This window comes from Meleagris gallopavo, chromosome 17, assembly GCF_905368555.1.
Source record: "Meleagris gallopavo chromosome 17, MGAL_WU_HG_1.1, whole genome shotgun sequence".
Lineage (NCBI taxonomy): Eukaryota > Metazoa > Chordata > Aves > Galliformes > Phasianidae > Meleagris > Meleagris gallopavo.
Genome location: NC_139420.1, coordinates 9035058 through 9056568, shown reverse-complemented (window position 1 = coordinate 9056568; position 21511 = coordinate 9035058). Strand labels below are relative to the sequence as shown.

General features: G+C 41.0%; 1 protein-coding gene across 5 annotated transcripts; it reads right to left on the bottom strand.

Moving 5' to 3' along the window:
* Nucleotides 1-496: 496 nt before the first annotated feature.
* On the bottom strand, nucleotides 497-21391 carry EIF4ENIF1 (eukaryotic translation initiation factor 4E nuclear import factor 1). Of its 5 annotated transcripts, none has more exons than XM_085238192.1 (19): nucleotides 21201-21391; nucleotides 20729-20852; nucleotides 17089-17162; nucleotides 16167-16294; nucleotides 15313-15608; nucleotides 14529-14730; nucleotides 12763-12938; nucleotides 11465-11600; nucleotides 10985-11164; nucleotides 8841-9070; nucleotides 7944-8015; nucleotides 6889-7072; nucleotides 6126-6205; nucleotides 5626-5765; nucleotides 5374-5458; nucleotides 4340-4472; nucleotides 3297-3641; nucleotides 2931-3095; nucleotides 497-2367 (listed from the first exon to the last, which is right to left on the bottom strand). In XM_085238192.1, the coding sequence occupies exons 2-19, from the start codon at nucleotides 20846-20848 to the stop codon at nucleotides 2141-2143; spliced, it is 2973 nt and encodes a 990-aa protein (XP_085094318.1). In that variant the 5' UTR covers nucleotides 20849-20852; nucleotides 21201-21391; the 3' UTR covers nucleotides 497-2140. The 5 variants fall into 5 exon arrangements, with proteins under 5 accessions (XP_085094318.1, XP_085094322.1, XP_085094321.1 ...); XM_085238196.1 differs by having other exon boundaries at nucleotides 3297-3578; XM_085238195.1 differs by having other exon boundaries at nucleotides 6126-6160.
* Between the last annotated feature and the right edge of the window lie 120 nt (nucleotides 21392-21511).

The window sequence follows — 21511 nt, the reverse complement described above, 5'->3', positions numbered from 1 at the left end:
GTTGGCAGCTCTTAAAGCAGTACTTTTGTTTCACAATAGAAGTGAATAAAGCTAAGCTTTTTGTTTCAGTTAGAGCTCTATCACAGTTGCAGCAATTGCTCCTACAAAAATGGAAGTAGGGATGCTGAAGTGTAGAAAAAAAACTGTTCTCACACAAAAGGTTGCTACTAAGCTTTGAGTGTGGTTTAGTTCAAGGACTTAAGTTTTCCTCAAGAAGTACATGACTGGAAGGCAGTACAGCAGAGGGTAGATGAGAAGCTATTATGAACAGAGGCTCATCCACCCTTCCTCTAGGTGCTGCTTAGTGGCAGAGCAGGGTTCAGCAGCTGCTGCATGTGTATCTCTAGAGCTGATAACACGTCCTGAAACAAAACCAGATCTATCATCCCTATGGAAGAACGTGGAAGCTGAAACTTCCTGGGGATTCAGCTCAAATCATGGTTCTAATGCTAAACCACCCATACCCAAATGAGTTCCACAGCAGTTGATACAGACAGCTGGTAGAATCAACTTTATTTACAGAATGTTACTGGGAAAGTGTCAAGTTAAAAAAGTATGAAAACAATCTTACAAGGACAAGCTGGTGATTGCATGTTTTACAGAGATTGTTTTATGAACAACCACTAGAAATATGGGTGACCCCCAACAGATTCCATATCTAATATCAGCTTGCTATTTCTATACAACATTGTCTCTGCTAGACTGAAACAAACCCACCACAGCATGCTGACAATTGTTCTATTAGTCAAGTGATTTTTTTTTTTTGTCCTTTCTGCTGCTGGTTTTGCATTCAGTGAGACTTATGAAAGAGCAAGTCTGTGAGAATTCTGGTTCTGCTTTCACTTTTTTTTTTTAAAAAGCACATTGGCCTAAGCTAGATAGAAGACATGACAGCAGTACTAGACTTAACACAAGTGAGAAAGTGAAGTGAAGAACCATGCAGTAAAGGATGGAAAAAACACTGAACTGTTCAGGAAAGTGAAACAGGCTTAAAAGGAACATAGTATTTTAAAACCAAATATACACAGTAAGATCACAAAACTACCCCCTCCTCCCCCTTTCAAACCGCAGAACAAGACTCCAAAAGCAAGTTTCACAGTAATTGCATCAGTAGATGCACACCAGACTTAGGACAGTTCTTGGGACTCCCTTCTGTGCATAGAAGGGAAGGCAGCATAGAACATACCACACCTATGACTGAGGAGTTGAAGGGTGAGGATTTAAAGGCTCCATTTTGATGACCTTCAGTAACTTGTTTGAAAGATTAAAACAAGGAAAATACTGCAGCTAAACAAGGACCAGCACCAGCCCTCTTGGAAGAACTATGACCAGTAGGTACCAACAGTCTTTGCTTATGACAGATGAAGATTTGGCTTAATATCACTGTACCTCAATGCCATTTGAAGACTAGACAATTCTCTCATTTGATGGCAGGAGTCACACACACACACAAGGAATTGGACTTCTGACAGCAAGGTGTGGGCTTTTTCACTTTGATGCTAACTACACTGAGTGCACAGTACTTGACAGATGTGTTTGAGGGAGACCTACAGGAGATGAGCAGCAAGAAAAGGCAAAGCAACTTTATCCTGTTCACTCACACTTAGGATATGCAACTTTAATCTTTAAACTCCCACATGTACAATGGAGAAAGATCCAAACCATAGGCACAACTAAAGCTTAACTGTCATCAGCTACTCTTATGTACAGCTGTATAGATTCAAAAAAGCTATTCTATGTGTATATATACAAAAGATTGTTTATACACAAGTCTGTACACAAGGGTCTATACATTTAGTTCTCTGCAGGAGGAATTTATAGCTGCTACCCCTACACTAGAGAATATCAGCACTTCATTCACATATCTTACAAAACCAAAAAATAGACACTTCCAGGATTAAACTGGCTTTGTCTTGCATCTAAATTTCTTCAGGCTTCACTATTTGAGCCATAATGGATCCCTTAGTCTTGATGCAGACATGAGACCAGAACAGGTGCCATGTGCTTTAGTCTCTCAAAAGAAATCTTGCACAGAGTGCTAAAAATAAAAGCCCCAAAAAACAAACAGAGGTGAAGTCCTGACTATGGACATTTTTATCCAGTCTAAAGAATCACAAGTGTCCCACCCAGTGGTCACTGTTCACTGCCGATATTCCAGTTCATCTACACTGATGACTTTGGATGGCATAGAAGGGAGAGGCTGCTGCAAGACATCTGAACCAAACCACTTTGCAAGGCCAATGGGAGAGCCACTTCTCTGGCTGGGACGATGGTCAAGCTGCGTGTGCCCATGAGATAATCCAGTCCGAGACGACACATTCTGAGGGGTTGTTTGCACACCAGCAGTTGATCCCTGTGCTCCAGTGCCTGTGAAATGTAAAGCTATTTGAAGTGGAGTAGTGAATTTGCCAAACAGTGCAATTTCCTCTAGAGGAACTGATACCTCACACAAGCATTTTGCACGTAAGCCAAATGTGACTTTTACGTTCTATTAGTCCTGGGAAATCAAGACCCCCTTGCTCATTTTCTTGTCAGTACTCCCACAAACCACCTGACACTACCAGTTCTGGACACAGTATCGTGTAGTTTTTCATTAGAAAAAAAAGCAGAGAACATCTTATTGGAAGTAGATGGGTGGCCTTTCTCACCCAGAAAGGAAGGAAAGACTGCACACATGCTGCAAGACACAGATCCATCAATAGCAACACATCTTGAAGCTGAATGCTTCACTTGGATTTTCTTCTGGTATGAGAACCTATTGTGGCAAAAGCTACTCTGGCAGTTTAGATATTCATAATCACTATTCTTGTGTAGATATCAAAGTAACTTCCTGTTATTTCTATATACTAAAGCTAGCCAACAAGTATACTAACTGGAACACACTGCCAGCGTTTGAAAACCTTACACTCCTCTTGCATGTTTTAGCTTACCTGATCTTTGTAGTTGCTGTTGCATCATTGCTAACTGCAAAGGTGTCCCAGAGCGTGGATTTAAGATGTGGTGGCTGGCTGTTGGTAATGGATAAAAAGGTTGGCCAAGGATGGGAGCAGATATTCCTTGCAAGTGAGACAGGTCCACTCCAGGAGGAAGCATACCTGTTGAACAGCAAAATTTCACCCAATAGGTAGGAGGACCTTGAAGCAAAACTAACATTTTATTATAGATAGGCTAGAAGTTGCTACCTGGATTTTAAGAGTTTTAATGTAGTAAACATTGCCAGTACTAAGTACCAATTTATTCCCAATGCAAATGATTGCATATTCATGAGAGGGCTTAAGGGACAAAGTATGATTTACCTGCTTGCAGTAAAGGAAGATGTTGTGGATGAACCCCCTGCGACAGCATTCTCTGGACCAATCCTGGATGCAGTTGATGAGCAGGTCGCACAATTGGAACATGGGGAACAAGGGGTACTTGATGAACAGGACGGAGGAAAGGGCCTCCTGGTACTGGGGAGGCCATCGTGGGAGTCTTTCTACCAGCTGATTTAGGCCTGTAGTCTTGCTCTTTGGTACAACGATTTGCTTGAGTAAGAGGTGTGGAACATGCAGAGCGCTGCAGTGCAGGTAGTTTGGTACCTAAGGTGGGCAAAGTTTCTTGATCTGCATTCTCCACAGAACTAGACAGTAGATTATCTGTAGCTAGAATTGAATACAACTATTATAATCCACAGCTAGAGATTGCATCTAATGAAAATTAAAGGTGATGACTATTAGATTGCTACATTCCAGGACTAACTGAACTTTACCCATATATCTATATTCAATAGGAAACTTCTGGCTTTCCTGAATAGCTGTAAGCTACCTCTCTGTTGTTGATGGTAGTGAAATACAATGTAACAGCAACTAGAAATTAGTCTTACTGGGTCAATCTGTATTAAGCATTTCTTCTTAACAGCCACTGTTAAGAATGTGACAAAACACTTCCTTAACCAGCTACATTTGGGAGAGGTTAATCAGTCTCAGCTTTAGTTGTTCAGTTAAGATGTTGCAGGAGGGCTTTAAGTTGCTTGTATTCAATTGCTGGTATTGTACGCAATTATTGTTGTTAATATGCTTATTCATCCAAAAAGCTGTAAATAAGCAGTTTTTGTCCAGGCTTTCTGTGGTCAGTACCATTTACAAACAAGAATATAGATGTAAATCTAAAACTGCTGGAAGAATGCACTCAAGTGTACATCTCCTTCATAGCTCTCTAACCCTTCTTATAGATCCATTTTTTACAACTGCCTGCACGCCATAAATCAGAAGTATCTTAAGTCAGTCTGGACACATGAGCTGCAGCTCTTCAACTCTTTCAAGTCTCATTCATGTGTGTTAGTTTAAAGCCATTACAATACCTTCATTTGGCCTCTGATTTTCATCTTTACCATCACTGACTTTCAGTTTCCCAGAAACTGGCTCCTCTTTGCTCTTTTCCTTACTCTCATACATCTTGCGAATCACTGAGGTAGGTGTGAAGGAAGGAGACAGCTGCAGAAAACAGTAGAAAGCAGTTAGTGCTTATTACCAAGGCTGCACTACCTTAGTTGTGGGTGGACATCAATTCTAGAATACCCTTTCGATTTGGAGCTCTGTTTAATCAGCTGCTTAATTCACCAATTACTTTGGCTCACTATATTTTATCCCTTTATTTTGTAATTCAAGTACTTCTCTATTTTTTGTCAAAGTTTTTATCTTTGTTTCTCACAGCGCTCGTTGAAACCTTACTTGTGTTAACTCATGGATGACAAATCTAGGGAAAACCACTGCCTTAGCTGTACTTCTCCCCATTTGGAGTTATGTAACACTTGTTACACATTTTAAAAGTTCTTGCAACTGTTTAGCAGCTGATGCCTTATACTGGCCCTAAACTGCAAGTACTTGACTGATTAATTGGAAAGCTTAGTCCAAAGCAACATACTTCTGAAGATGGGGAGGCAGCAGTCAGGTTTGAGGCTTTAGTTTTTTTTGAAAGATACCATTTCAGCTTTCATTTAGATGAGTCATTTCATACCTATACTGCAGACTAGTGTTTTCTATAGTGCCCAGCAACTTTCAACCTTTATCGTTTGGAAGCCTGGGCATCAAAATATGAAGGCCTAGTTTTTCCATATATTTATCTTGCTTTTGTTTGAGAAGTCTGGGTCAAGGAAACATTGATGGGGCTTCTTCAGTTCTTGGTAGAACACTAATCAGAAAAGGCTGTTTTTCAAAGTGAAGACAATCAGTTAAGCATCACGTACAATTAATTCTTGCACTGGCATTATAATATTACTCTTGTGATTCAATCAACTTCTCTTTACACTCTTCTGCTGACTATGGTTGCCATGATCTTGTTACTGCAGCTACCTTTACAGCTCTTTCTACAGTCATGACGTACTGAGGTACTGACCATGCTAGTAATGGATGCTGTAGGGGCTGGAGAAGATGTATTCCCTCTGTGTCCTGGTGCAGGTGATTTAGTCACTCGCTGTTGTCTGTTGAAGAACAGGAAGTTAGAGGTAGTTCTACTCATGGCTCAGAATGAAAGTCAAGCTTGCCAATAAACAATACAAGCCTGAGTCACACTAGTACCAGTATCTTCTGAAAGAAAATATTCAAGTGAAAAACAACTGCCTTTTATGTTTTGCAGTCAGATACCTACCTGTTTCTATAGCCATCTCTGTTTTTGTCCATTTGTGGTTTTCCAAAGCCATGCTGATAGAAGTTTGCTGCCTGTATGGCTAAGTCATGGGGTAATGCTAGTCCCTCTAATGCAGCTTGTTGTATTTCCAGGGGACTCATCTGAAATGGAGTTGTAATGGAAAAGAAAACACCACAAATCAGAGGTCTTTTTAAAAAGAAATAATACTAAAGGCTTATTGCTATGTCTTCAGAAAGCATCTGCCCACTAACAGCCCTCTATTTTACTGAGGGACAACAGATGCTTAAAAGCTCTTAATAGCCTAAGATAAGTCTAATTACAATGAGGTTTTGAGATGGTACTAAATTAGACTCCACATTCTCATACTTGGAATTAACTAGAACAAGCACATATTACATGTTTACTCAAACTTGTTTCCACAAGTTTTTTCTGGACTCCAAAATAAGGATAAAGATTATTAAGCAAATTTAACATATAAGCAAAAAGCACTTAAGTCTAACCTGTGCAGCAACTGGGCTCATGGGCTTCCTCACACCTGGAAATGGATCACCAAGCAATTGCTGAGAACCTTGTCCAAAACCTAATGAAAAACATTCAACAGTTGCATCTAAAGCACTATCAGACTTCCCCCCCCCACTATATGATATATACCCTTAAGTAAACCATTTGTACCTGAATTAAAGATTCCCTATCAAGATACTCAGCTTCCCATTTAGTCTGTTCCCAAGCAAAAGATAACCTCCTTCCTGAACCCACTCCTCTTCCTTTTTATTGCTGAGCATTATGTGGCACAGAGCGACTCTTTGGTTAATTCAGGTTATCTGCCTAGCTGTGCCCCTCAGTCTAATCACTGGGGCTGCAGAATGTGAAACAGTCAAGGCCTCAACACTGTGCAAGTACTGCTTAGCAGTAGCTACAGCAGTGCTCTATCAGCTTGTTACATATCTAGAGCCTAGCACTGTGCCAGCTGCTATAAAGAGAATAAACTCTTTCCCAGATGAAAATTAGTTTCTTATGTAGTAGATAGACCACATTTCAATGCACCAGAATTTACTGGGTTCCAGCTGATGTAGACTTCTAGATTTTTGTGATTAAGCAGAGACCAAGGATGACATCTTGTTTGCCTCCTGACTGCATACACTGTCCTATCACTGCCTACCAATGTCACCAAGTTTACTGTTCTATGAAGTGTTCTTTAAAAGAAAGAACACTTTTTTCATTCAAAAAAATCCAGAAGAAACACCATTTTGCAGCAAGTCATACCGATAGGTGAAGATATTCTATGGCGCAGGTAATCTGCAGAAGCAGCTCGAGTTGGAAACACAGGTGGGATAGGGGGAGAGGGTGCCCTCTGTCCCAGTAAAGAAGCTCCAGGTTCCAAACCACTTATCAGGCCACTTAAGACATTTGATGAAGCAGGTCTGGTAATGGGTGGACCAAGAAGTTCCTATGAATACGTAACAGAAGAATGTTCAGAATACAAGATCAATTTACACAGAAGAGTTCATTTTACTAGACTACAGGCTGTGCTATTTTTAGCAAGTGAGAACAGAAGGCTGACTTGTGCAACTAGACACCAAATCTGGTAGAATTAGACACTTAGCCAGGTTTCACAGATGTGGCTCTGGAACTAACATCTCCTATTTACTTCCATAGAAACTACAATAGATACAAAATGTACAGTCACACTGATAAAGCAAATTCCCAGCTATAAAACACTTTTTTTTTTTCCAAGAGTCACCACCATCAGCTGTGCATTTCTGCCAGCCACTAATAAGAGCCTGCATGCCATGCTCATAAAAACCTGCACCAGTGAAGGTGACCACTGTCACCACTGCTGAAACGCACCACTCACCACCTCACTGTGCTGACATCCCCTGCTTCGTCTCCAAAAACATTCAACAAGCATCAATGAATGTAGGAGAGATCTGGCACCCATTGACGTGTAGAGGAATTCCATTCCACACCCTTACTTTGCACAAATTTCCATGTCAGATGCCATTTCACACTGCCCTTCTGCTGCCATCTATCCCACAGCAGCAAAACATAACAATATTGGCAGGTTTAACCTTCACTGCCATCTCACCAACATCTGCCTTTGATATGCAGGCAAAAACATAAAATAGAAGGTCTTACTTTCAAATTATAATCATAGGATATGCATCATAAGAAATTCACAGTTCAGTTGTAGACAGCTTCCTTTACAGGGAGAATAGTCTGACCCCTTAGAACTACCTTAAAGCCTTACTTCCAAATATCATTTTGTGTTTCCTTTTTTCCTAGTAGGGAAAAAAATCTAAACAGCTTATAGGAAATACCTGCAGAATATTTTTTGATAGAGGCTGGCCTGGTATCTCTGGAGGTGACATTAAATGACTCTCAAGGCTCTGCTAAGAAAATGAAAACACTTTAAGCTACACATAAATATGACAAGCACTGTATTCATTAAGACACAATCCACATTCCTGTCTCAGTAACGTTAACAGTTTTGTCTGTTGTGAGGACTACAGTTTAGTCATCAGCCAAAGAAAATCCCACAGAAGTTAAAGGCTGAGCAGGCTCACTGATATTCCTTAAGACAACACTTAGTGTTAGACTGCATGCAAATAGTTCAATAAACTCAAAGTACAACACTGACCCCTGAATTTAGATAACTGTGCAAACTGGAAGAAATGCTAGGACAAGTGGGCAACTGAAGCAATGCAGAAATAAGGAGCCTGGTACAGCAACAAATACAAGCTTCAGCTAAGGTTAATGACAACTAATTGACATATTTGATAGATGTCTTTGAATAGCAGTACCGAAGCACTCACTCATCTCTTTCATGTCTTCTATAAGGAGCAGGCTGAGGGTGTGCTATGCATGGCCAATGCCTTTTTTTTTTTTTTTAAAACAGAGAAGTTTGCTTTTAATAAAAACATTGACAAGTTATAAGTTCAAGTATAGGAACTAAGCAGTGTCCTCTATCATAAAAGCCAACAGAAACCTAATTGCTTTGGCTGGAGAAAATGAACAGCACATCTGTTTTATTATTGCTTTCTTCTGCCTTCAAGCAACAAAATGGTAAATGAAAGCCACTATTTAATGTCATGCCACCGGATTCAACCAAGCCCCACACATTATCAGAAGTGTAATGTGAGGGGTTTTCAATTTGTATCCTGTATCTTCACACAGATCCATTAACAGTTCACTAGAGACAGCTGTGTGTTACTTACATTGACTTTGGGCTGTGAAGGTAGAGTCCCACTTGCCTTCATGCTACTGACTAGTTTGTTAAATGCAGTCATATCCCCATCTTTCTTGATCTGTCTGGAGCCAGCTATGTTCAACGACTCCTCCATTTGCTCTGCCATAAACGGAGTAGCAATTTTCCCCTCCTGATCCACTTTTAGGCCTTTAAGCCCAGCTTCAACTTCTTCCACTGAGAGTACAACTCCTGAATGCGCTGAGAAATACAGAAGAAATAGTGGTGAACCACAGCGCCCTTTTTAAAAGCAAGCTCCATTCTTGTGCAAGAGTTGAATACAAACTGTTTGAAAACAGGGTAAAGACTTGTTTTCTGATATCTGCACCAGCTGCTAAACAGCATCTTACCTGTGCTTAGACAGACATCTTCATACTCACACTGGAGGTATCACCATGCACAAATAAGAGCCTGTTAAGTTTTCATTACCTTTAACTTACCGTGTGAGACAAGCCATTACTTCATTTGCCAAAATATGAAGATTTCATTTATTTTTAATAGAGAATATTGACATGAAAAGACTGAGTTTAACTCAGAAAATTCTATTTCTTTTACTTCAGATTGTCTTACAGCCACAGCGTAAGGAGTGTCAAGCTGCCTGAAGCTATCATAGGTACAGAGGATACATACCTGGAGAAACCTTGATGCTTTGGACAATCAGTTGCACACTTAGTTGGGTGTGCATTAAGTTTGAAGTAGGCTTTTTTGCCCAAAAATTAAGAGCCATTACAGAAAGATTTCACTGGCGTAATCAGAATAAGGTACAAGTGTTAATAAGCAGTACTTGCATTTGTATGCATGCATATATGCAAACTGATAACAAGGCTAGACAAGCATTATGGACCAGTTTGTTTGTCCCAAGGTATGATACCTTAACAGAAAAGAGAAAGGCACATGCTATGGATTGCTGAAGCAAGCACTGACCCAAAGAAACAAGATTTTTTGAAAATCTGGGCAAGAAGGTGAGACGAAGCAATGATTCAGACATGCAGAATGAAACATGAGGGAAAAGCATGATGTTGGTGGAGAGGAATTGGACTGGAAACTCCGTAGTACTTGTAAGTTATGAGAATACATAACAAGTCAGAATATGAATGGAAGCTTCCCCCCAGTTCTTTGTTCCTTCATTGCTGTTTTGTGAGGATCAAAGTTTAGAAATGGTTTAGTAGGAAATTCAGACCAAGCAGAACATTGAAAAGACTTGCAGTTCTATTTAAGTCAAATTAAGAAAATGTTTTCCACATGTTAGTCAGACAGTTCCTGCTCCCGAACTGGATGCTTAAGAATATTTGCAGTTCTTGGATGATTTCATACCCAGTTGATTCACACAGATTGTGGAACAGCATTACATTTTGTTCAGTCCATTTCACAAGGCAATACATGCTGCTTGCCAAATGGAAAATAATTTGGAACAAGGCTAAGATTTAAAAAAGAATACACGTATTTTTGTACCACCATGCGTGCTATGGTGCCAAACATGCAAATGCATAACTGAAAAGTGCCCTTTAACATCAAGTTTAAGTCAGCCCTGAACTCATTTGAAAACAGAATTCACTTTTGCTGGCATCTGCTAACAGCAAACAGATCACTGTGACTCAAGTACTAGCAACAGTCTTGAGAGATTTGATTTTAGTATTTAACAATTTGAAGAAACACTAATATCTTCCAGCAATCATTCATCTTTTTAGATCACAGCACTTAATGGATCGATGTGATCCACTAAAGATCCTGGCAAGAATTAAAACAAGTTTTCGGTAAACCAGAGTTCAGATACCACAGTTTCTGAACTGACATTACCAGTCTCAAGCATGACAAGCTTAAATAAAGGCCAGAGAAAGCATGAATCTCAGCTCAAGACTTGCATCATCCTAAGTTATGATCGTTACAGGCCAGTAAATGGTCTGAGAGTTGATGTCATCCTGTGATCAGGATGAAAAGAATTAGTGAAGACACTAACATAACTAAGACTTGCTGAGTATTTTGTGATCTACAGTGCCAGTAACCCTGTAGTGCTTCCTACTTCTGGACTTGGTAGTTGACGTATCCAGAACACCAAGCCTCTTGGTCTGAGATACTGCACAATGAGAACTCCACAATATCTGAAGAGGCACTTACTGCTCTCTCTAAGCTTTTCCTTGTTGGCTGAAAGACTTGAGAGAAGAGGTTTTAAGTCCACTTTGGCTTTCTGTAGCATTTCTAGGATGTCCACTTTGTTTTCAGAGTGGTCTTCCAATGGAATGGGAGCAAAGTAGTTTCCAGAGTTCTGGCCAGGGGAGAGAATGGCTTGCTCTAGACCTGAAACAGCAAAACCAGGAGCACTGCCACATCAGTTTACCAACCCAATGTCTCAAGATGAACATACACTGGTAACCAAGTTCAACAGGTCACTGAGAAGTTACGCCTCACACCCTCTGCCCAAGGTCAGCTGAAAAGTCATTATGAGAATGACAAGAACACTTATAAAAACAGAACTTATAGCTGCTTACATTAAGAACTTCCAAAAGAACATCAGGTGCTTGAACTGCGGGAGATTCTCATTAAACAAGTAGGAGGGAATACAAAAGAAAGAGACCATGCATTGTTCTGCAGTCTTACCTGCTAGTCTCTCCAGTTCCTCATGGGGTGTAGATCTCAAGCTGCTTGACCGACTTCCAGAACGACTGGGATTAGAAAACCACCTGCTAAACCTGCTGGCAGACACTGAACCTTCCCCTAGCACATCTTCTATCATCTAGATTATGAGAAAAAAAAAAACACAAAACACCAGAAGCTTATGAGCAGAAAGATCTTTGAGAAGCTTTACTGTACAACCAAGATTATTCTGTTATAGATAACTAGATGGGGACCCTGGCGTTTAGAAATTTTGAAATGCTTTTTCCTTCAAAATATAATAGCATTTGTATAACCAGTGTTGGCAAAAAAAATCCATTACATCTTTCATTTATACCAAAAATTTGTTCAGATTTAAATAAGAACTGAAACAGTATCACCTAAATACCGCACCTATGACATTTCAAAGTGGATGCACGAGAAAAGCAGCAGAAGCATTCTCTAAAAGAGATAAAGCAAGTTATAATATAATAGTAATTCTGGCCAGATATGGGCCAGTCTTGGTTCCTATCACAGCACATAAGCAGTACTTTGATTAACTGAGTTTCCTGCAGCCATGACTCACTTCAGCTCCAAGGACAGAGCCTTGGATGATGTGCAAGGACAACTCCTCAGCCTTGGAGTATTCCACAACAAGTGGGACAGATGGCCAGTAGCCAAGGGCTACCTGCTTGCACTTCACATCCTGAACTACTCTGTGACTAAGAGGGTTCCACTCTTCAGATCAATTGAGTCTAGCAGCCAGATCCTTCTCCCTTCACCCTGACTTCACTGAACAGGACTTTGTTGAATTGATCAATCAAAAGCACTCCCATTCATAGTGACTGTTTACTCCTTTGCTACATGAATTTTCAACAGCAGAGCATTGTAAAACTTAAACTAAAGCTTCTTATATCTTGCAAGAGAGTCCAATTAAAAGTTCGCTCAATGGGTATAGGTGAAGTCTCATCATAGAACATTTCAGACCAAAGGAATAACAGCTTTCTTCCACCAGAGAAGTTCACTGAAACAAGTGGTGCTCAATACTACTTACAACAACAACAACCAACAAAGTGATTTTGAGTCTTTCTTCCTTCTTTGCATTATTACAAACAAACTTTCTTTAGAGATAAAGAGATAACATTCAGAAGTAGCATCCTAGCACACCAAAATTCAAGTTCTGAAAGGCTGTCTTAGACTTGCACATCACATTAAGCAACTTTAAAAGCAAGAAACTGTAACTGGACATTGTAGCAATCTGTAGTTTCTCTTATGAGTACACTCAGCTTAAAGGAAAAGCTCACCGAAGCCAGGCCAGGAACACTTTTATCCAAGTTAAAAAACTCATTGAAGTCAAACTCCCCTGGAGCTGGTTCTTGTAAGACAGCTTCCCTGGGAACTTCTTGATCTGCTGGAGTTTCATTGGCAAGGACAGTTTGCACTTCGTCTTCTTCTGCCACTCCACCATTGCATTCTATCCCTTAAGAAGAAAATCAAATAGCTGCTGAGTCACTAGACTTAAGTATTTCCTAAGGAAACAGCACCTAACAGGCAATACGTTCACCCAGTCATTACAAGCATAGGTCCAAAGTAGTTTAGCCACCTACGTGATACTCTGTCCCCGGTTATACATCAACTGAGTTGTTTAACCCGGAGAAAAGAAGCCCAAGGGGGAACCTCATTGCTTATGACAACTTCCTAAGGGGAATCCAAGGGATGTGTCAGTCTCTTCTCCCTGGTAACTTACGATAGGATAAGCAGAGCAGCACAAAGCTGTGCTGTAGAGCTTCAGACTGGACATCAAAAAATCCTTTACAGTAAGGCTGGTTAAACACAAACAGGATTCCCAGAGAAATGGCTGATGCCTGTCAGCATTCAAACAGCATTTAGGTAATGCTGTCAGGAACATGCTTTAACATTAGGTTAGCCCTGAAGTGGTCAGGCAGTTGGACTGGATCTTTGAAGCTCCCTTCCAACAGAAGTAATCTATACTTCTGCAGTCTGCCACAACAGAAACCAAGACTTGCTACATCTTCAGTAAAGGAATTCTAGTCTGTAATTATGGCTATCTGCTTCAAAACATGAAAATGAGACTTGCCATTGAAACAGTAATTAACTGCATCCTAATCAACCCAGGAAAGTACACAGAGCAGAGATGAGATGTACTGTTACATCAAGCAGACAAGTAGATATAGTTATTCCAGTATGTTAACAGCTGCTGTTCTTCCATGAAGAATCCTTTGGAAGCTTTTGCTTTCTTCCTAGAAATTCCAGACTAGGCTCCCTGAAAGCTGGTACTTGATACAAGCATTCTTAATATTGTTAAGAATGTATGTAAGTAATGGAAATATTACTCCTATTCCCCACAGCAAGGGAAGTATACACATAGAGGCTTACTAAGCTTGCAAGAAAGCTGTAACTTAATACAAACCTAATGTAGTTGAAACTGTATATTCACGAAGTATAGTACAGCTTAATTCTGAAGAGTACAGGTTTATTTTGCCCAGCTGTAAAATTGTTAGCATTAAGCAGCCATCTTCCTTGCCTCAGTCAAGTTTGTACGACAGCTTTTGCTAGGGTAGTGGTAGAGTTGTGATGTCCAACAACCACAGAGTTCAGATTTAGTCTCCAAATTCAATTTAAATTTATGTTGCTGTATGCAGCTGTACAGCTGTGTGTCCAACTCAGTATTTCTAATGCATGCATTACCATAGGAAAAAGAACATTTGAAGTTTCTCAAAGCATAGTTAGCTTAGTTTAAACCAATTCTTTAATCACTAGGACACAGCAGTTGACAAAATCAGCAGCCTCCGAATTCCCCAAACCAGTCCATATCCATAAAAGTTTCTTCTAGACCCTCAGTTCTGCCTTTCAGGCTGCAAATGCCTAATAAGTGATACAATATTACTCCCCAGCTAATAAGCCTTCTGCTTCAGCATAACCTAAAGCTATGCAGGACAGAGGCTGGTAAGCTGCATTACCCCAACACTTGCCTGTATCTGTAATGGAATCATTTCTACATCCAGCAACACGTAACAGACAAAAAAGCCTTTGTCAAATATACCATTACCTTCTTTCAGTGAGGCTGTGCGCCGTCTTGTACGTTTTCTCCCCTTGTGATCTTCCTCTAGAATTTTATCATCAAAGCCTGTGAGCTCAATCGTTTCAGACTGACTTGTAGGACCAGCAGAGAACCACTCAGGTTCCTCTTCTGTGTACGAGTCATTCCTTCTCCGCTCCCCAAAGACACGTTTGCTATCACCAAATTCCCTCTGAAGTGGGATGTTAAAAATACTAAGTTAACCACTGAATGTAGTTTCATAGTATTCCTCCCTGACCTCCAAAGCACATGACACTATTTCCCACCCATCATCTTGTTTTTCTTTTTCTTTTTTAAAGCACATTCAGCTTGTTTATTCAATTTTAAACTTTACAGCTGAATTTCTGCTTCAACAAAATGAAGGCTATTGGTCTGCAAGGGCCTGTATAAACTCAATTCTGTTTGGTGAGAGGAAGGTATTTTGTATTGTTTAAAGCAAATATGTTGAAGCATAAAAGCTTCCACCTGCTGACAACAGCTAGGTCAAGAACTAATAACTCTCAGACTTAGTATCTTGCTATTGCATTTATCACAGGAGATGTTTGTAGGATACATAGAACTGGCTGTATCCCAGTTCTTCTAGAAAAGGATTGACACCTGAAGCTCCGAGCGCTCATCCATTAGATCATAAAGATTCTCTTTAAGAACAAGCCCACTTGTGTGGAGCACTAAAATGCAGTTAGCTTGTTCCTGTTACTTTTAATGCACACTGCCCCAAACCATATTAATATCTAAGCAGGAAAAAAGAACAAACCCTGAAGCGTTTATCTTTGTAGTCCCTCTCACGATCTCTGTCTCTTGCATCTCTAGAATCACGTATATCTTTTTCACCACCCCTGTGGTCTTTATCAAAGTTACGTGAAGAGATAATTCTTCCACTGCCAATCCTACGTCCACCAATGACACGGACACCATCATTCTCTTTTTCTAATGGGCTGCCTGCTCGACGTGAGCTAACAGCTGCAGTTACATGACAGCCACCTCCAAAGCTTCGTCTCTGTGGACTTAAGACAACATCCAAGTCATCTTCTTTCACTCGCTCTCTCGGATCTACAAATCAAAGACCACAAAGTATTTAGTTGAATGTAACAGTAAGCACAAGCTAGTTATCCATAAGATAGCCTTCTATACCACAGCCTTGCTGCTATCCTAGAGCTTTTTGAAGGATAACATCCATAATTTATTTCTGTGAGACTAACCTAGCCACGCACCACAAAAAAATGAAAATTAAAATTCACAGCTGGATATTAAGGAATCATTATTCTGTCACCCAGAAAGTCCCTGCTCTCATCTAGACCTCCTAAGTACATACCCAATCTTGAAGCATAGAAAACTACCCTCTGTAACCACATAATTAATATATGAGATAATTAATATATATAAGATATACTCTTCTACATTGAAAAAATAGTAGGTGATAACAGACTGCTAAGTTCCATAGAGTTACCTGCATACCAGAAACAAGTTATACCTGGAATCACCAATGTCTCCTTGATACTTATTTTAATCAATTTTCACATATTTTTATCATTCGTGTCGTCCCAAAGGAAAGGTTTTGCCAGCAGCTAATGTTTAACTTTGATTCCTGTACTGTCAGAACACACTCACCTACTATCCTACGCATAAGAGAAGTCCGATCTGAATCCAAATCTTTTTTAAAGCTTTCCACTGGTGAAGTCCTCCCTGAACTCGGATATAAAGATGCATGCCACTTCTCTGGATCCCAGACACCATCACTATGAAAACAAAGAAACAAAGTTGCAGGATTGCTTTCTACTTCTAGTCTAGTAAAGAAATCATAACACTGCTGCTGAAAATTAGAACTCATTAGCCATCTGTACAAATGACACCCACCTCCCACCTAACTTCTCAATCTTTCACTTACTACACCTCATGACATTCCAGATCCTTTCCACAAACGTAAGTATATCATATGTGCTCAGACTGTAGAACGTTATCCCACTAGGTATCAGGGAAGTTTGCCTGACACAGTGATAAAAATAACTCAAGTGGATCAAGTGTCTCAGTTCTCAGGCATTCTGAAAACTCTCTCAATCTCATACTTGTCCAAAAAAATAATCTGGTATTGGAGATCTTGCTGTTTAGCAAACTTCTCAGCACAAGCCAGGAATCCTCTCCCCTTCATTTTAAAATGAGGTGCTCTGTTAACGTGGGAGAGTAATCCATTAAGCAAGTCAGCCTGTTGCAACATGACCTCGGCAGTGCTGTACACCCACCTGTACCCTTGGTACCATTTTAAATAAATCAAACAGCACAAAAATCATGCTGAAGCATAGTTTTTGCATGTCTATGAGATTTGTACAGTGCAAAGTTATTTTCTGATGGATCTTATATTTTCCAAGTATAAATTTCCCAACTAGAGCATTCAGTCTCTTCTACTAGATTAAGACTTCTGAAAATACTTCAGTATGCTTGCAGCAAAATAAGAGAAACCTTCTAGCTAAGAACTACTTGATACTTCTGCTTTGGAAACAGATGCATGTAGTTTTTTGTATGATCAACAAAATACCTGTCATATTTTTCAGAGAGACAAGAAGGTCTTTGCTTAGAGTAGGGACGCTCTTTAATATCCAGCAGTTCCTCCTAGAAAAAAAGCAAGCAGTTTTAATTCTCACCCAGAAAAGATTTAAGTGACTCAAATATCCATTCCAGACCACCTATTCAATTTAGCCGATTCATCTGACAAGCCATGTTTCCCAATGTGTTAGTTCATTTCCTGTTAAATAAGACAGTGAAAAGTTGAAACTAGTTTATTTTTCAGTTCTTGCACCAGTAGCCTTTGAGCAAACTCTCCATTAATCAAACTACACAGCTCATCTCCCATTACCTCTGTCTACTATGCTGGAGACAATGTAACACTGAGCATCAAGAAAGAGTCTCACCTGTAACACTGATACACTGCAGAGTAACACACAGCATCATGATCAACACAGCAAATTTTAGAGTGTGATTCAGGCGCCAAGAGAGTATTTCACTGAGCTAACTTAGAATTCAGACAACATTTATGTGAGTCAGTATAGGACCTCCAGAAACCAAAGGTTTCCAAACAAATTCACACAGTTTGAATGATCCTGAAAGCTGGTTTCTAAAAATAATCTGGAACTAAATCATACAGATTTATATGACAAATCAGCATGACTTCTAGCGTATAATAAAGTAGTAGCAGCAGTGCTTAGCAAGTAAATTCATATTTCTTCTCATATCTACTCCACTGTAGACGACAAGAACAAAAGAATAAGTTTTACTCATGAACATTAACCTCAAACCCACACTGACATGAAGTACTAAGCCTTACTAGGTCAGGTTGGACTTCGTTAACACTTAAGGCTGTCTACACCAGCCACGTTTACTCATCCATTTCCCTGTACAATTTACAAGCACAACAGATATACTGACATTGGAGCCAGCAAGTTTTCAAGATGGAATGAAAATTGCTGCGTTCAATGCTATGTAAGATTCAGTTTGTAAAAATAAAAGCATTACATAACATCAATTACTAAAGCAGATCTGGAAATTCCAGACAAGCTTGCCATTTCTGACCATCACCCATTACAAAACATCACCTATAGTTATTCTACCCAAGACAAATTGATGCCGATTGATATTTCAGTTTTACACTTCCTATCAGCTACCAAATACACTCTTGAGTTGACAGCTGTGCACCCTGACTAGCCAGCCATTTCAGGGAGATTGGCAATCTACCTTCTCACTGCAGCTTGCCACATTCAAAACACACTTATGCTGTGATCAGTGCTTTGAATCACAGAGTCACACATAGTAAAGATGCACATTTCTAACTGTTCATATATCTTCTGTAGATTGCCTTTCTTCAACCTGCCTCCCTTCTAACAGTAGACACCACATCAGCCATACTGAAGAAGGTTCTGTCATCCATGAGTAAAGCATTTACACAACAGTTTTCACATCATCATCCCCATGCATCTAAAATCAGATCAGTGGCTGCATTAATAAGCTATGCCTAGGATCTTAAGTGTTAAGTTTTATCCAGATTCCATAAAATGTACTTCCTGAGCATAATCCTGTACTAGTACTCAGCAAAATGAGTTTTTCCCCAGTGCTATCTGACAACCTGGACAGCAAATATTTAAACAGAAAGAGGCTGGACTCTCTGCCCACAGTCTCCCAAAATAAACTTTGATCTATGAGAAACATCAATGCTGTAATACTATCATAGTCTGATGTAGGAATGAGGACTATTAACAACACTGTCCAATACCAGACTTGGAAATTCACTGTTTTGTTGGCCACGAGAGGGAGTTCATAGACTTCAAAGATATTTCATTGCAACTTTTCTACTGAAGTGAAGAGCATTTCATTTATGAGCTGCACACCCTGGAGCAACAGCTTCTAAAGCACTGCAAGACACAGCCTGGAATACACAACGTTTTATCTTAAGAGTAGACTGATGCCAGCACTTCCAGAGCACAGCTTATTTTGTTCCTTTGTTCATTTTTTCCCTTAATTCACACAACAGTGCTTGTAAGGAGAGAAGAAAAAGGTATTTTTAGCTGTTACTGAACACTTATATTCAAGTAGTTCACAAGGACTCATCACATGAATCAGCTGTTGTCCCACTGTAAAATAATCTATATTATTAGAGGAGCTCTCTCCCTACTTTGAATCAGCAGTACATGCCCTGAAGCAGTCTCCTTCCCACCTCTAAATAGTATTAAACTGATCATGTGAAAACCACTCATGGTGTCAGTGACATCAAACAAAACAGTTATCCAAAAGAAAAATAACAGTATTGTGCAAGATGTTTTAAAACAATCAAGGAGGAGAAATCAGACTCTTTGGAAACCAACAGATAATAGACTGGTGCCTTCTGACACTAATTCTGTCACTTTATTCTGATCAGAACTACAGGCAACAATAATACTGGATATACAGCTACACTGGTTTATTCATACACTAAGCACCAGCACCATCTGAGCACAGACCAGAAAAGCAGTCAATTTGCAGTTGCATTCAGTTTCTCTTTCTAGGAGAAGCTGAGCAATACCAAGCAAGGACAGGCACAGATTTTCTAACAGGCAGTTTAAAGATAACTCCTCTACTTCAGGAATAATTCAATATCCAGTTCCAAATAATACTACCCTCTGCATCTTCCGTTAACACGTGCATCTCATCTAAGAAAAGGGAGGGAAAAAGAGAGCCATACTATTCCCACATCAGTTTTGCCACTGAGACACCAAGCTGCTTGGCTTCTTTCTAGTGTCTAGTCAAAATAAGGCAGCCCTGCTATCTCAGCAAGGCAGAGTCTCCCTGATAACTTTTCTCCTTTTAAAAAAATACACAATCTCTAAGAATAAAACAGTTCTGCATTTGTCAAGTAAGATAACACAATCAGCAGCAGTAGCATGCTGTCTCACTCTGTTCCACGCTTTGAGCCATTTGTTGTAAAACAAGTTAATAGATTTCTACACAAAGCAGTGACCACCTGTTCCCACAGCTTTCAGCAACAGGAAAAAAAAACAACTGCCATTAAAAGTTTTCTAAAAGCATGTTTCAGCAGTGATACCAAAAGCCCAAACAAAATTTGAACGTTAAGCCCCACAGCATATTAGCTCCATATTGAAAAGATCTTTATTTGTAAGTTAGTTAATTAAATACACTGAGTATACGAACAATGGCTATCACAGCTAAATGTGAGCACCTGCTTTCACACTGAGCACTAGTTAGAATCACATGTGGACGTGCTTCTAAAACCTCACTATGAGCAACTGCAAGTAAGATTACAAAAGGCATCTTAAAGACACAGACTGAAGCTGGGATTACATCTGGTGGGCTGTATGTTATAAAGAAATTGGCCAATTTAAAGTAACTGCTGAAAAGAGAACTATGAAGCACAAATGCTGAGAAAAGCGAGAAGAGCAGCATGCTTCAGCCTCTCCAACACACACTCCAAAGTGCTCAGGTATTACAATAAAGCAGTGAGAACGAAATGTCTGTTGAGGACAGGGCTGTGCAGCTACATCACATCTAATGCGTGCCCTGCATCCTCCACTAAGTCCTGACCCACACAGAGGCTGCTCACAACCGTGCTCTGCTCCCACGGGCTCTCCCTCCTTCGTTACCTCTGTGGCCAACAGCTCCGCGCACAACTTCCACAGGCAGAAAGCACTTACTTTTGTATAGCGATGGGGGTATTTCGTCGCAGTTCTGTTCAATTCCAGAAAAGCATCACCATTCTCAGCTTCTGTTATGCCTCCTCTTTTATCCATGGCTACGTCAAAGCTTTTAACCATGGACCTAGCGAAAAACAAACGAGACACTTGATTCGGGGACGCGCATCGCCGCGTCAGGAGCGATTCGCTCCGGGCCGGAGCAAACCCCGCACCCAGCCAAGCAGACAGATACCGCGCAGCACAACGGCACAGGGCTCTCGGCTCTCCGCTCCCCTCGCTCCAGCTGAGCGGCTCCCCGCCCGGCCCAGCCCCCGCAGCGCCCGGCTCCGGAGCGCCCTCGGCACGGATCGCCCCGCGGCCCGGCGCGGCGCAGAGGGAGGCGCGGATCTCCTCACGGCGCCGCGTTCCGCTCGAGGCCTCGCGGCCGCCCGCGGCGCTTCCCGCTCCCGGCTCCGCTCCTTCCCGCTCTCACCCCTCGGGCGCTTCACGCGCACCGGGCCGGCTCCGCGCCCTGCCCGCCTCCGGCCCCTCCGCGGCTGCCTCGCGCGCCCGCTCCCTATTCGCCCGACTCTGTCTCTCCTCAGCCGCCGTAACCGGGGCCTTCCGCCGCCCGCCCCGCACCCATTTAATGGCCCGCGCGCAGGCGCGGCGGAGGACGCTCGAGGCCGGGCTCCCCCGCGCGGCGCCTGACTGGAAAAGTCGGGCACGGCGCGGGGCCGAGCCGCCTCCTCCGCCGTGAGCCGCCCGCCGCCGCCCCCTCGTCTCGTCCCGCCGTTGTCTTTC

Bases quoted from the DNA above. Each gene is read 5' to 3' on its own strand.
- EIF4ENIF1 (XM_085238192.1), bottom strand. From the start codon at position 20,848: ATGGTTAAAAGCTTTGACGTAGCCATGGATAAAAGAGGAGGCATAACA. The intron at 5,766-6,125 runs GTTAGACTTAAG...ACTCCATTTCAG, and splicing joins TGAGCCCAGTTGCTGCACAG to ATGAGTCCCCTGGAAATACA. The intron at 4,473-5,373 runs GTCAGTACCTCA...TGTTTTCTGCAG, and splicing joins CAGCATCCATTACTAGCATG to CTGTCTCCTTCCTTCACACC.